Source organism: Stegodyphus dumicola, chromosome 9 (genome assembly GCF_044657685.1).
Source record: "Stegodyphus dumicola isolate Sdum_Otavi_A_Nest chromosome 9, ASM4465768v1".
NCBI lineage: Eukaryota > Metazoa > Arthropoda > Arachnida > Araneae > Eresidae > Stegodyphus > Stegodyphus dumicola.
Genome location: NC_140776.1, coordinates 180,656,807 through 180,673,665, shown reverse-complemented (window position 1 = coordinate 180,673,665; position 16,859 = coordinate 180,656,807). Strand labels below are relative to the sequence as shown.

At 29.6% G+C, this 16,859-nt stretch overlaps 1 protein-coding gene across 2 annotated transcripts in view; it reads right to left on the bottom strand.

The window, feature by feature from the left end:
• Sec23 (transport protein Sec23) overlaps nucleotides 1–16,859 on the bottom strand; it is a 54,530-nt gene that overhangs the window by 12,883 nt on the left and 24,788 nt on the right. For both annotated transcript variants that reach the window (XM_035365824.2, XM_035365825.2), the window contains exons 9-15: nucleotides 15,355–15,513; nucleotides 14,601–14,716; nucleotides 11,820–11,943; nucleotides 11,539–11,709; nucleotides 8,860–8,966; nucleotides 4,320–4,473; nucleotides 1,210–1,361 (exon numbers count right to left, since the gene is read on the bottom strand). In XM_035365824.2, the coding sequence (XP_035221715.1) occupies nucleotides 1,210–1,361; nucleotides 4,320–4,473; nucleotides 8,860–8,966; nucleotides 11,539–11,709; nucleotides 11,820–11,943; nucleotides 14,601–14,716; nucleotides 15,355–15,513 (983 nt within the window). The remainder of the gene's footprint in view (nucleotides 1–1,209; nucleotides 1,362–4,319; nucleotides 4,474–8,859; nucleotides 8,967–11,538; nucleotides 11,710–11,819; nucleotides 11,944–14,600; nucleotides 14,717–15,354; nucleotides 15,514–16,859) is intronic.

Sequence of the window (16,859 nt, the reverse complement as noted above, 5' to 3'; positions counted from 1 at the left end):
CTGTAGGAGAGTTGGTCGCCAAATTTTCACCAAAAAAACGCCAAGTTACCATAATGTAAAGATCAACCATGCAAGCTTCCACTCGATGTGCAGATTTTGCTTTTGTTTATTTGCATCCTAACATTGTTGTTTCTTTTAAAAAATTAAAATAAAGGAAACAAATGATTTTTTTGAGGAGGGGATTTTTATTTATTGCTTACTAAATTGAATATTTACTTCAACAATCAAACATTTCACCATAAATATTCCATCTTGACATAATATGACATGTGAGCCACAGGACATTGATTCATTGTAGGTAATAAGGTATGGTTATGGAATCCAATATGTTGGAAGGGATTTTTCCTAATTACAGTCATTCTGAAAAGTCTTAAACAAGCTGAATGATGTAGTTCAGATCTGTAAGTCATCAAATTCTAAGCCTAAATTCATTCATTATGACAAGATTTTCCCTTTCTTTGGCCATCATATTGTATATAATGTAAATAGTATACTAAGACCATGGTCCTATGTATATATAAATTTGTAAATTCATGCATTTATTTATTGATTTAGTATTCGATTAGTTAGCATTTTATTATGTCATTTACTGAAATTATTATTTTAGTGTTGCATTTAGCATTCAGTTATTAATTTTCATTAGTTTTAAGTATGGCTTCATGTAGTTTAGTTTTAAGTATTGAACTGGTTGGGATATTCTGCCCTTGGGAAGAGGCAATGTTACAAATTTTTTATACATGTAAATAATTTTAGTGAAATTATATGTAAATTGCAGTATCTCTTGTCTAATGTAACATGAAAGGCTTCAGAATGCAAAAATGACCACCAGAAAAATAGTGCTGCAGGGCTAAATCCATTAAGATTGAGGTAAATGGCTAGATGATGATGTGGATAGGGAAAAACTAGATAAGACTAGAGAGAGCATTAGTTTTCAGTTTTAGCTGAGAGTATTTCACCGTGCAAGCTTTTGCTTTTTGATGTGCTTTGCACTGCACTGTGTTCAGGATTCTTAGTAGTTTGAAGTGGTAACTATTGATTGCACTTTGTCATACTCAGTATGAGTACTTTTGAGTGAAAAGTTTCAGAACTGTGAAGAGTTTTCATGAAAATAAATTTCGTCAATTGTTCAATCCAATATGAACCCATAGGCATGTAACAATACATATAATGGCCTTAAAATGTAATAATTCATAAACCATATACTTTTACCTATAGTAAGAAGTTTCGTCTGGACTATTGTTGAATACTTGTAGAAACTGTGATCTTCGTAAGTGAAACATAAACTGGGGATACAGTGAAAAGTTCTCAGAAAATCGGAATGAGCTTGGGTCATCTTTATTAAATTCTCCGAACTTCTGGCACTGAAAGAATATTAAATATCAAGCATTAGATCTGAGAAATTGTACCCGAAGCAATAAATTTCTATATATAATTATTAACCCTCTGAGTGGCACAGGATTTTAGATCCATCATGAAGACCAATATTTAAACAGCATACATTATAATTTGGTTTGCATAATTATTTATTTTAGTGTAAATTTTCATAAACTTACATTCATTAAGATGATATTTATATTATTAAAGAAAGTAAGAAAACAAAATATCTTAAATTATAAGCTAATATATACCAAGTAGCAAAACTTCTGATGACCGGATAAACCCGGTCATAACGCTCAAAAGGTTAATTAAGTTAAAATCTAAACAAATTACAAAATATAATGCAAGCATTTGATTAGATTTGATTCTTAGACATACAAAGAATAAATAAGATTAGACTATTTAACAGGAAGGTTTACAAACTGGCTATTTTAAAGCCAAATTTTATAAATCTGGCTTTTTCCAAGCAGATTGACATCACAGACTCACAAAACTTGTTCTATGGTGTTCTACATACAGGAATACCTTTCTTATATGAACTGATTCATAAAGTGGGAATACATTAAGTATGCTATAATTATCAATTTATATTTTATATCTAAAATGAGATTTGGAGAATGGCAGAAAAATTTGAGTGTTTGCAAAATTATCCACATTTTTTAATACAACTTAATTTTTATTTTCAAGTGCTTGAATTTACAGTAAATACCCTTTTTAAATGCAATTCTATATACATGTACTTCCTTAATTGTCTCCACTTAATTTCTCCAACGTGAGAATTTCAGTGCAGAGCATCAGCCACATTATGACAACTATATACTCTTTATCAAACTTCAGGCATATAAAAAGATTTACTCTCCCAATGACAAATCTTTCGGTGCGTGGCTCTGCCCTATAAGTCAGCTCAAAGGTATTATTATTATTTTTTTTTTTTTGTTTTCATTTTGGAAATTACTGTAAGTGGCATCATAGAACTCAATCATTAAAAAAAGCATAACCTATTGGTGATGCCCATTAGCTGAGTGACCCAGGTTTCACTCATGTTAACAAAGCTGTAATCAGATATTTATAAGTGTTTATCCTTTGTATGCCTTTTAATTTAAAAATTCAATTCAACATGACATCTAAAAGAATGAAAGATGATAAGGGGGATTACTAAGTTTCAAGCTAATTTTCTCTATTTTCTGATTGAAAACATATTAATAGCTTGGATTGAAAATCAAGTAAATGAAAATGCTTTAGTGATGGATAGTGCTACTATTCAAAACAAAACTTTAGATTTGTTTTCTTTCATTTTAAATAAAGATGGTCAATCTTCGGAGAAAATTGACTTTCAAGCAAGCAAATGTTGGTTTGAGAACTTTAAGCATCATTTTAATTTGCACAATAAAAAGCTCCACACAGATGCTGGCTCTGCAGATAAAGCAGCAGCAGAGAAATTTAGAACTCAGAACTCAATCTTTGAAATTAATGGAACATAATGGTTACATTCCACAACAAGTTTTCAATGCATACAAGATGTTTCTATTTTATAAATGAATGGAACAATGAACCTACATGACAGGTTTTGTTAAATCTACAAGACAAAATGTTGCCCCAGGTTTTAAAGCTTTTATGGATAGACTCACTTTGCTTTTTTATGGAAATGCATTCAGTGACTTGAAGCCCAAACCTCTGCTCATTTATCAAACTAAAATTCCTCATGCATTGCAGGGAAAAATTTTGAGCTACTGCCGATTACATGGAAGTGGAACAAAAAAACTTGGTTAATAAAAGCCCTCTTTAATGATTGGTTTGAAAGTTTATTCATTAAAGAAATCAAATATCACTCAGAAAAGCAAAAGTTTTCCTAATTCTCAACAATGCTGCAGATCACAGTGCTATAGTCCACAGAACACTGCATTCAAATGTAGAGGTTTCATTTTTTCCACCAAACACCACTTCCTTAATCCAACCAATAGATCAAGGAATCATAAAAACATTTAAAGCTATTATATCAGCTATATTTACATCTCTGCTAATAAAGCACTAGATGAAGGATGACTCACCAACAGCTTTTTAGAAGTAATTCTACATAAGACACTGCAAAGAAATGACTAAATTCACATGGGAACAAGTGAATTTATCAACAATGACGATTAAAAAAAAAAAAAAAGTACAGATTTCAATAGTAATATGAGACAAGGGATTTTCAGGTATGGAAAAAGGAGAAATCAAATAATTAATACAGAATGATGGCTGCGAACTGACATATGAAGAACTGGATGATCTTATAACACAAGTCGTAGGTGAAAGCAACGGAAAAGACAAACAGCCTTCAATATATAAGAAGTTAAATAAATTGTTACACAAGAACTGGCTGACTTTGTAATGGATATTGACATAAATGAAGAAAAGAAGGACACTTCATGAGAGATATTGGAAACTTTGCAGTTATTACCTCTCATAAATCCTTTATATTAACACAATTCATTTCACCCTTTTAATTAAAATATCATTTAGGTTTCATAAATTATACATACTTTCTTAATCTGAACTATACTTAAACCGTTTTTTTTCTACAAAAAGTTAACTTTGAGGAATGCATTTTGCCATATGTATGATGGGTTAATAACACAGACCCTGTATTCGAGAAGAGTTTACTGTATAATTTCTGAAGTTAGATAAAGTAGGAGTAAAGTACGACTGCACTAAAATTATTTACAAGAAAATTACATAAAATGCTTTTTATAATATTCCCTTCATAAACTACATTTTGATCAGCAATACAAGTTGACACTTTTTAGTTTTAAAAGAAACCACTTGCAACTGTCCGTACCCCAAAACGTTTTGCCTTTGCAGCAATAATGGTAGTAAAATATACGAGAGAAAATATGCAGAAACTTCATATTTTGTAATGAATTTATTCATAAAGAGCACAAACAAGGTGAGAATAATTTTACCAATCTAATTAGAGTTCGGTCTAGCCATCGTAGAACATCGGCCCCATCATCTCCTTCGGCTCTGAAGCAAGCGAGTCGTGCCATAAGCACTGCTGCAGCCTCTTGATCAAATCCGGCAGATATGTGATGTATATTGGTGGATGCATCAGCCCAACTAATTAAAACAAATGTGAGAAGGATAATTACTAATATTTAAACTATCAGATAAAAACAGAACACTTTTAACACAAAATATTGCTAAGCATGGTGTTACAAATGTGGCCGCAAGAATTATTTCTTTAAATAGTGATTATAGACATTACATAATTTCTTAAAATAAAATAGATACTTTTATGAAAACTATTTCAGTACTATGGGTAGGAGGGGTGAGTGAAAGAAAATGAATGAGTTTCTACTCCAAATTTAATTTTTAATTTCCATAATCAAATGGACCAATTTCTCTTATTAAGTGCAACGAGCTAGTTGTCAAATTAAATACGACTAATTGAATAATTTTACGTATTTATAAAAATTATCCTCATTACTATGAAACAAATAAAAGGCATATATATGTAATAAAAGCACAATTTTGGAAGCATTGATGTAAGACCCCTGAGATGTAGATATGTAGAAATACTGATGGCGTAGATACTTGGTACTTAAAATGTAGACTTTATAAAGACTAAGAACATGGCAGTCGAGGCGGTTTTAATTCGATTTTTTATTTAAATTCACTTTTGTAGGCACAAATTGTGAATCTAAATACATATGGAATTAACAAATTTTTTGAGTTTCTCTTCAGTCCATCATTATAAATAACTTGCTCAATAATTGGTTATATTTTTTAAATCTGAAAATGTAATGTAGCACTACTTTATGAAAATATTCAAATTAAAATGTATAAGTATTCTACTGCTGTAATGCTTTCTTCTAAAATGGCTTTTCTGTCGCTAAGACTTTTACTCTTTGAAGAGGGGGGGGGGATATATAAGATAAAAAATATGTAAATCAAAATTATAATTTAAATTAATGATAAACCTTTAATTCTCCCTCTCTGTTATAAAAATTGTAATAACTTCTCTGGATTGCATAATTTCTAGATCATTCTACCTTCCATGAACTACGCAAAACTGGTGACGTAACTCTTGGGAAATTTTTCGAAAGTAAACCAAAAATTTCCTCTTGGCAAGCTTTCATATTGGATATTTATGCATTTCAGCTTTTCTCTGTGCACTGCTTGGACATAATTTTGCTGTGCTTTCTATCACAACAGTTAACAAAAATGTAAATGTTCTTGAATAAGTACAAGTAGAGTACCAAGGATTGTGGCCACAAACGTCAACTGGAAAATAAGAACGGAATTAAAACTGCCTCGACTTTCAACATTAGCATGCTACGCAATCAGATTTCTTCCTCTTCAATATGGATCTGCGATCTGTCCTATCTAGGTATTACACATCGACGCTGTTCCGTCTTTTTCTTGTTTTCATTCCATTTTTTTCTTTCTTTTTCAGACTGCATATGTGGTGAAGCTCTGGCATTTTTTCAGAGAGTGTGCTGAATTAGACTGGAAAGTTTTAAAAGATAAATTTCTTACGTATTTCGCCTATGTGGAAATTGTTAATTTCAGTGAATCTGTCAATATACCTTATTCTAAATTCAATGAAATTGAAAAATATTTCAGAGAAAAACTTAAATGTTCTATTATTGCATTTTTAGGCCAACAGGACTGGATTACGTGCTACTAACCTGTATGGAACATTTATTCCTCAGTTGGATTTCTGTAAAATAGTATCTGCAAATTCATCAATCTAAAAGTTATCACCAACTATTCAAATATGGTTTGCTATCATTACATATATATATGACTACTAATTAACCAGGGTAATAATTGAGGAAGACGTCTCCATGGTAAATCTTAAATTATGGTTAATTCAATGGCAATATTAACAGATAAGAAAAACAAAAGAAAGAGAACTTGTAGTATAGTTAATAGAAAGTATTATTATATGAATTTGAAGCAGTTTAGTTTGGAGAATCAATTCATTTGGTTATATAAAGTATTTCAGAATTCAAAACAAGAAAAACATACTTAAAAATAGAAAAGACAATGCTTTTGTTTAGATTAGTCTTGTATTTTGATAGAAACAAATAGGAAACAGATGATTAATAGCTGCTTATTTAATTTTATGATTTAGGGACTTATTTTTATCCTTTTGATGGTTATCAACGAGCTTAGCTCCAGTTACACACTGCGGAGGGTGCAAATGAACGCATACTCATATTACAGATTTATGACTGATAGATATCGCACATATTTGGGAAGAGGAATTGCTTAATCTTGCAACTGCAGAAACACTAATGATGATTCAATCATTTTCATTATTCCAGATTATGTAAAATTAAATTATGCAATGTTGTGGACAAAAATAATTCCTATATATTGTAATGTGGTGCTATCACTGTTGTCATCCCACACATTTTCTTCTCCTTTTTTGCATTTTTCATCAGAAATTTTTGCTTTATTCTGAGAGTTTGCAACAGGAATTTTTCCATTGTTTCAAAATAAACAAACTTGACTTTTTCTGTAAGGCTCGGTTAATTAACTAGCAATTAATTTGGAACTGACTATATACAGAGAAAATATATCTTAACCACTCAAAAGAGCAATTAGGGCTTTTAAAAGAAAATACCAAATTCTGGACAAAACTGTTTATTTTTCAAAAGAAATTTATAACAGTAAACTACCATTCACAATATATATTACTTGTATGTTTCAAAATAAACAGAATTATCTTAATTTGGAAAAGAAAGGGGAAAAAATCAATTTAATATGTTAATCCTTTGTGGAGGAAACTAGCTCATATCCATGTTGCACAAAAATCACAAAAACCAACTGCAGCCAGCCAGTTTGTCTGAGATTAAACTTAAGTTGAACTCCCAGTGTTCAATAGTTTTAATTAATTGGCCACTAGTGAGATGTTACATTTCTAAAGACAAGCTTGAACAACATGTCATTAGCAGATGGACAGCAGAACTATGGGTTGATAACTCTTTCAGATATGAAGTGAACAAAATACTTGGTTAAAAAAAAACAAGGATTGCAGTAACTATTTTTGTTTTCCAGATCCTCCATTTACAGAATCTGACTGAAAAACTGAATTTTGGTAAGTAATGAGCATTGGAAAGTGATCTAAGACAGTAAATTCATTCCCAAATTTTCTACATAAAATGTTTTGAATATAACTTAGCATGAAACGAATATTTTATTTATTGGAGCCATATAAAAGCTCTTATATTTACAAAACACTTCCACAATGATAAAACTATTTCCATGAAATTCTCTACCATATTTTATGAGATTCTGTAGCTTCAAGTGCACAACTTTAATATTTAAGGGGGGGACATGCTACAAATTTTCTCGAATTTCAAACTCCATATAAAAGAAAATATACTAATTACTTAAATGCTTAAATGGATGACAAATCTGCTATCTGCATACCACAGAACTGTAATCCACATACTGTCAAACTATTCAAAATTGAAAGGTATGCTATCATATTAAGATAATAATACATTCATAATCATGTAGAAGGTAAGCAAATTTTCCTTTACATAATCCCCATGCATACTTCACAGCATAAACTATTACCTACTTAGTTTAAAAAAAAAAAAGATACATATATTTAAAAAAAAAAAAAAAAAAAAAAAAATTTTGACATTTTCATCTACAAGTAATATAATGGTATGAATTAATTTTTTTATGAAATAACATATATCTTAAAAGTAAATTGCAAGATAAAAATCATACTTTTTTTAAGGAAAAATAGAAAACTATTTATTTACAAATGATGAACTTATAAAACAATCAAACATTATTCTTATAAAGACATTCACAAAACCTTTTTAATCAAATGAACTTAAAACCCTAAATATACCCCACTCCCCCCAAAAAGGAATAAACTTTAGGTTGCAAGAAAAGTTTGAAAAAAGTTTCAGTACTAATTTAAAGAGTTTGTGAATATAAAAGTTAACAGAAAAATGAAAACACGATAATGGCAGATAAATTAACAAATTCCATTTATTTCAAAGTAGGAAAAACCTATCTCTGAGATGAAACACTATCAGGAAATGTCTGCCATTTATAAATGACCTATTACATTAACAGTTTAGGTGGGGATTTGATAGTCAGTAATTTAATGTATATTTAATAAATGGTAATATTTGTTTAATAAATGGACAGCTATCTTTATAATATTTATCTTCCATACTGCTATCATGCTTCTATGAAATGAATCATAGTTGAATGACGAGTAAATTTTGCATAAAAACACATAGATATATAAAAATTTAATTTGTGTAAAAAGAACAGCTGCAATTTAGCAAATGTGTTCAAATAAAATTTTATACATGAGGGAGTGAATTTTCTCCACTGCATACAATTTAAATGTAAAGATCAAATTGCTTTATGGAATTTTATGTTTGCTATGAAAGTTCAGAAATGCTTTTCATTTTGAATACTTCCAGTTTACTAACTGTATGTACAAAATGCTATACTTACTTTCTAGCAACAGTGGTAACTCGAATCTTCCTCTGACCACTAGAATGTTGATACTGAGTAATGAACTGAATACAGCCTCTACCACCTTGAGGTATGGGTGCATTATGCTAAGTTTGTAAAAAGAAAGATAAAAAACAAAAATTATAAGATACATGCATTTTTTCAAATTACAGAAAAACAAATATTTGATTCAAATAATTTTAAGCAATGCTTAATTTTCACACAAACTATAATCAATATTTCATCAATTCATCCTTCTAAACCTCAATTTCAACAATAATCACAGGATATTTAAGAAAAAAAAAAAAAAAAAAAAAAAGACTAGATGCTTTTGTTCCTTAAATATTAAGCTTACAGGGTGATTCATGCACAGACCTCGAGGATGGGTAGGTTACTAAACAATGGTTCAGAATTATATAGCAATGTAAGGTGGAAACACAACCTTCATGTGCAGAAAAGAAAACACAAGAATTGAAAGAGAGAGTAATGTGAATAATAATACTTTAACCAGCACATCATTATAGTAGTGATATTCAGAGGTCACAGTGAGTGTTCGAAGTTACAACCATTAGTTAAGATGCAAGCATGTCACCAGTGCAGCACAAAATCAGACTTTTTGGAATATACCAACAGTATCAAGAATGATCAGATGATCGTGTCAGCTATGCTAAAGTGCCTGCCAAGAATGTTTCATACACCAGGCTTTTCAGGTAACACCAGAGAAAAAAAGCTATGGAGGACTATGCAGATTAATGAATAGAATCACCACGACCAAATGTTGAATTCTAGTGCCTCCTTGAGTTATCCACTGTTCATTACATGGGTGTTATGTGCCCTATAACAGCCTTGCCTGCTATAAAATGCCTTGTAGGCAAAAAGGATAAAAAAAATTGGGTTCCATAATATACTTTTGCTTAAATTATTTAGCAAATGTTGTGTGTAATCAGCAGGAAGCAGCTGCAGTACGTGCTTGCATGCTATGGATGCAAGTGGTTCAAGCACAGGATTCTCCAGATGAATGGTTTGGAGACAGCAAGGTTTGTAGCAATTACTTGTAAGCTGACATGTGGATTCATTTCTGCATAATGGAGCAGCATATTTTCTACTTTAGGTCTATGTGTCTTTGGTTCCTAATTCCTTTGACTTGTCTTGAAATATCCTATATCACACAATCTTTGACGCAGTCATGCCAACATCCGGTGATTTGAAATCTGCCTGTTTGAGTACAGCTCACTGTATTGTGCACAGTGGTTCACCCATTACAGTCAGCTGCTCCATATCCTAGACGTGTATCTGCTAACTCAAAATTACTGAAACCTTCCATCCTACTTTCTCTGCAGTTGATTGCTGAATACCGAATTTCATGCAAGATTTTACGTATTTCACTACAATGCCTCTAATGCACTACAAATGCATTTCCACCCTATGTTGTTACATATTTCTGAATTGTGTTTGAGTAACCTACCCCTCCCTGAAGTTTGTACACTTAAGCAAATGACCACGTACATGTGAATGTGGTGTTGCTCTCTCTTTCTCTCTATATATACCATATATTTCCATGTATAAGTTGAGAATTTTTGGAACTTTTTCAAAAGCAAAGTTATGGAGAACAGCTTATATACAAGTCTCCTTATCTTGCAAAAAATGTACATAATTTTCGATCAGATACAAGTCATAACATATATATAGTCAGATACAAGTCATAAATTGCTACACATGTTGTTGTTACATGGCTTTATTGGAAGGATCAATCCAAACATGTAAAACAGCTCAAGTATCACACAAGAACAACGAAATATAATAAATAGAACAAACATTTAAAATAAGAACCAAAACAAATGAACATGGGAACAAAAGTAAAATGTTAAAAATTAAATTTCTAAACCTTGTACTACTTTATATGTTTAGTTTATATTTCCTATAAAAAAAGTTAGTTTCAAACGGAATGAGTTTATGAATTATTTTATTTTTGAAATTATTTATAATGCTAGTTTGCAGCATCATCATAATAATGAAAGATCTTATATTGGTGAAATTTGCACCCTTGTGTATTTGAGTGTTCTTTCTCCAGTCTTATTTTATTTTTTATTTAAACTTATTAACTTATTTTTCATTTATGGAGAAATGCTGAGCAGCCATCCTGTTGTTAGAATTTTCAACAAACATGATCATCTTTGTTTGAAATTTCTTACAAAATAAATTTCTCTTCCTGTTTATTTTTTGGGAAGAAAAAAAGGTACAGAAAATTAGATTAGCACAGAAACTATAGATCACATACAAGACAACAAATAAATGGAATAAATGTGTTAGCTTCAGAACGGGTTGGTTACCAGAGAAAAAACTTTTGTCACTGATATATGGAGTTTTACTTTACAGCAATTTAATTGGAAAACATTCCAGCTGCTTTACTTGCTTGGCAACATCATGTTCGCATACTCCTTCCAGTTGTAGTTAGGATACAGCTGTTGACTGGAATAATTACAGGAATTCTTATTTGTGAATTGCTATATTATTAAATAGCTTTTATTTTCACAAAACTGTATATATCATTAGGTCTGACATTCTTATCTCTACTTAAATTTTACACTAACATTTATGCTTGAAGCCAAGTGGTGCTCTAACAAAAAAGAATCAAAATATTTATCTGAATGTTTAAGATCTACGGATATTTATATTTACCTGATTCACAATTTCAAAGAAAATGCCTACAGTATTACCAGGGCCGATACCGCAAAATTTCCACTGAGAAGTTCCACCAATACCAACTTCAGTATCTGACACACTGTTACTTTTACTGTGTAATGAAACACATGATCCTATAGCTCCAGATACTTTTAATTCACGAGATGTCTGCAAGAAATATTAAGTACAGAAGCAATAAATACTTTCCCATATATATATGTATATAAAATTAATACATGAAATGAATGAAATAAATCAATGAAAACCTGAATACGTACTTTGACTTCTAATGCTGCACCAAAAGCCATCTTAAATTCACCTTTAGGGTCTTTAGCAAATACTCTTTGAAATGTTTGTTTGAATAAAGACGAATTGAATGAGTCACCCATAACAATATGGCCTCTGGAAGGAGACAAATAATAAAAAACAATCACATAATTCCAGTTTGTATAAATATCACAGAATTCCAACAATCCATATTGCACAAAATAGAAAATTTTGCAGATTATAGGCCGTGTCTTTCCAAATTTTGTTTATATATCTTCCCTTCATAATTTTTACTTTAAAATTAAATTGCTGGCACATAAATAAATAATTGAAACATTAATTAATCAAGATTTATAGAATACTATTATATTTTTATATATACAATTATATATTATATTTTATAAATACTATTACACCGATACTATTGTATTTTTAAATATAATTATAAACACAGAAGATAATGTCAGTATAAAGAGAACATTTAGTGGAGAGCAAAAGGGATAAATGATAGATAGTTTTTGATGAAGTAAAGAATTCTTTTGAAAAATACACTAAACCAGTGAAATTACTTTAAATATATATATATATATATTTTAAAAGGCCTTAAAAAATTAAAAGAATTGAATTGAATTCCAGTGCTGTCTCCCACTGCATTTGCACATGCACAATAGAATTAATAACAGCAGTGGGCTGTAAGAGTGCTCGCAGGAGTCCTTTGTTACTTTGTCTCTAATTAAAAACTCCTTGTTCTTTTGTTTAAAAAAGTTTTTCAAGTCACACATCATAAATGATAACCATACTTTGATCTATGTTGGTTTTCCTCTTTCTCAGAACTAGGTCTTTACATGGTTTTATTTAAATCCAGTCAAATGCACTGTAGATAAAATATATATAAGTGCAGAAAAATTACAGCTGTTTTTGAAAAATTTATCACTGAACATCGCACTGCTTAAATCAAGATAATGGGATGAAGACCAGTAGTTTAGTTTCACATTAAAAGACTGGAGGATGTGGCATTTTCAATGACTGCACAACATATCAGACTAAATGATAATCTCCTTAAATAGGAAATCTTTAAGAGAACTGAAAACTCAACTTCATGTAAAAAAACTTTGAAAAGCTATTGTTTAGCCTCACAGCCTTCTAATTGTACTTCTAGATGATGAACTGATATCAAGAAGAAAATAATGAGTAGCAACTTCTTGTATAAATTGTGCCATACATTTAAATTGACTTGTATGCGATTCATGATGCAATTTTTTTTTTATTTTTAAAACTTTAAAGTTTTTTAATCTTAAAATATTTTCTTTTCTATGCACAATTATATATGTTTTGAATTTTTATAAAAAGTAAAACATTTGATTAGGATTAGCTATTTTGTTTTTATAAGATAAAGTGCAAATCCTTAGTTAAAATCTTCATAGCTCATCGCTGATAAATAACACCAACAGCATGACAAAAAGTTTATTAAGTTATTTAATATCATATTTGATTTATTTTGAATTTATTAAATTACTTAATATCTGTTTAAATTATAAAAAACACTAAATAAAATTAAATAAAATTTCTGTTTTTAACTTTCATCTACTATGTTTTCCATTTTTATTGTCAAAAAAGTCTCTAACTACTACTATTAAGAATCTAACTCAATTTGTTGTCAGTATAAATGAGCTTCTTCAGTGTATAATATTGTAAATGAACTAGCCATGACAGTGCATTTAGGTTGGAGTTCCTTTTCTGAAAATATGTAGACAAATGAATTCCTTATACAGCGCCATATAAATTCAAAATTAATATTGAAGGAGAGTGGGATAGAAGGATAATATGAAAAAGTAGAGATTTAAAATTTGCAGAAATTCATTTTCATTGTTTATCATAAAAAGACAGAGTAAACATGTGTACAGAAAATTCTAAATAACTGTAAAATTATACAACAAATTTACTTCTTCAAACAAAATAATTGTTGTCAAAAACATTTCTTTGCATACACATATAATGGGGAGAGGTAATGCTGTTAAATTTGCATGCTAAATTTTCTAAAACCATAATTTTGCTTTCTCAATTCAAAATGAGTGCAAATTATTGAGATTTTACTATACAAAAAACCTGAAATAAAAGCATTGGCTAGAACTTAAATATAGCATTTTGGACATTTACAGCTGTTGCATGCGTTATCAATTCTTTTGTTACAGAGGTTCAGTACTTAACACATAATTCAAGTAAAACTTTTTATAGTTTTAAAATTTTTTTCTTTTCTTTTAAAAGAAAGAACATTTTCATAAAAATTTAATGTCTTTGTATACTTTTTAAATATCATAAACTGGAAAATTTTACTCTGTATTTAATAGAAAAACAATAATTTGATAAAAGTTACTCTATTTACTGAAATTAAAATACAAAGAAATACTTCAGAAAAACATTTCCACAATGAACTGATTTCAATTTTAAATTCCTAACTTAGTTAAATATTGAACAAATATATAAATGCATTTATTTTAAATCTATGCTTTTATCTCTCACTTAAAGAATATATTCTAACGATAACTGTCACTGATAAGTTTAAATAAAAAAATGATTTATTAATGTTCCAAGTCTTGAGCATTCCAAAACAAATCTTTTATAAGCAGTATAAATTTTATACAATGAATTAAATTACGGCAACAAAAGCATACCTAGTTGAAAATTTCATAATTATCTTCCTATGTAATTTCAAAATTTTGGTCAATTTCTCAATATTTAACCAATAACTTACATAAAAATAAAATCTGCAAGAAGTTTAAAAAGGTACAAACCCTGTAAAATTAGGACAATATTTCATCTCATGCAAACCAGTTTGATCAAGTGCACAAGAATATATGTCAACAATATGACCATTAGCAGCAGCTCTGCCAGCTAAATTTTCATAATGCTGTAACATAAAAATCAATATTTAGAAATATATCAATTTACATATTCTACAGCTTAATTAGTTCTTGGAATTCATTTAAGTACAACATGTAAATAAATAAAAATAGCATTAATTTTCTAAAATACTTGTACACATCATTAAAAGAAAATTTTTAAATTAAAAAATATTTAAATAAATGCATAAGAGTGAGAATGAAAAGAATATTAGCATAATTTTTTTTTTTTGATAAGGCCATTTAGCAATGTCAAGGTTATAAAACCGCAAATTATAACCAATTTAACTTCATAGCTGCAACAAAATTTTCAATACAATTGATAAACAACTTCTAAAAAAAATCATTTCTGACCAAAAGAAAAAAATACATTAATAGAATGAAAAATTTTCCTGAAAAATGTTAACACAAAAACTTCATAAATATCTGATAATTTTCTATTCTTAATCATATTCTATGACAAAGATTCAGTATAATTACTATTCTACACATCTTATATGAATTGGTTGCTTTAATTTTTCAGGGTGATAAGCAGTTTTAAAAATACATACATTAATGGAAACTAAAAAAGTAAATTTCAGACAAAAAAATATAATTTAAGTAGAATTTTAAACAAAACATTTTTATGCATAAAAATTAAGTTTACTTTTATTGCTTTCTTCATATATTTGGCATTATCTTTTTCAATATCATGATGAGAACGAATTGTTGATTTTAATTCATCTCCCACAACTGCACCTGGTCCTTGAGTACAAGGTCCTCCAACAAACAGCATTATACGAGCACCTGTAGTTGGGTATGTACACTATAGAAAAGAAAATAATGTTCATAACTAGGAATAAATAAAAAGCTTCATGAATATTTTTAAACTGTGAATACATATTAAAAAATATGAGGAGTTTTTAATGAAATCTTACAAAAAAGTACCAAAACCTGTTCAACACTTTTATGCATTCTGTTTACGATAGTATCTACCAACACCTAACTTTTTGATATATGAAAAGCAACAATGGTATTTTTACAAAAAGAACAGACTAAAGCTTGACTGCATGCATTCATGTATGTGTGTGTATAAAATAATTAAAGCTTTCTTTTGTAAATATAAAGAAAGTATTTAATACTGCGAGTTTTTCACACTTATAGCCAGCTGACAGCCCATAAAAATGTGTGAAGAATAAAAATAATAATATGGTGGTGTATTTAATTATGACAAAGCACACTAGGGCTATCTGCCTAAGAGGAGGGATGCCTTTTTGGAGGATTTTCTAAGGGAAACTGGCTTGTATGCACGTTACACATGGGGAAAACCACGAAAACACCCATGCAGCCAGCCCGTTCGCGGAATTCGAACCTCGGACCGAACTACCAGTGTTCAGCGACTTTACCGCTCGGCCGCTGGTGGGCCAAAATAATAATATGAAAATAACACATATTGCAAATTAAAATAAACTGCATGAAAAAGTGCAGAGCAAAGATCTATTAATGTTAAAGTGAAAACCATAACCATACATCAAGAGATTAATGTATTTCTTCTTTATTAAAACTTATTGTATTTTAATCTGCATACTTCCAGTTAACTTCTTCACTCCCAATGTCGAGAGAGTGCATTTGTTCTGTGCATTCATGACCTTGGAGCACTGAATGTCACTGTGCACCCGAGTGCATTTTGCAATTAAGCCTACATGAAAAAGTAATTCCTACAAAAATTGCTTTTTATTAAAATATTTGGGTTTTTGCAGACAATATTCAAACATTCTTTCTTATAATATAAACAATGCAAAAATATGCAAAGAACCCAATACTTAAAATAAGCATGCAGATTAAGTGCAATATGAATAATAACGATTTTATTTCCAGATTGTACTTATTTCTGTACAATAACAAAGTAAAAAACTAAGAATATTAGCGTATATTATATCCTATTGACATCCTAAGTCCCACCTCATGAAATGCTTCTAAACTTTTGAGTATCCATTGTTAGCATCACGTTTTACATTCATAGAATAAAATAATGAATAATATTCTAAACAACAGGGCTAACACTCGAGAGATTCCATTCAATATGGTTTTATACCACCATTCTGATATAATTTACAAATGCAATTAATTTTCATTAACTAATTCAAAGCTATTTTTTTATTCATGAAGCTG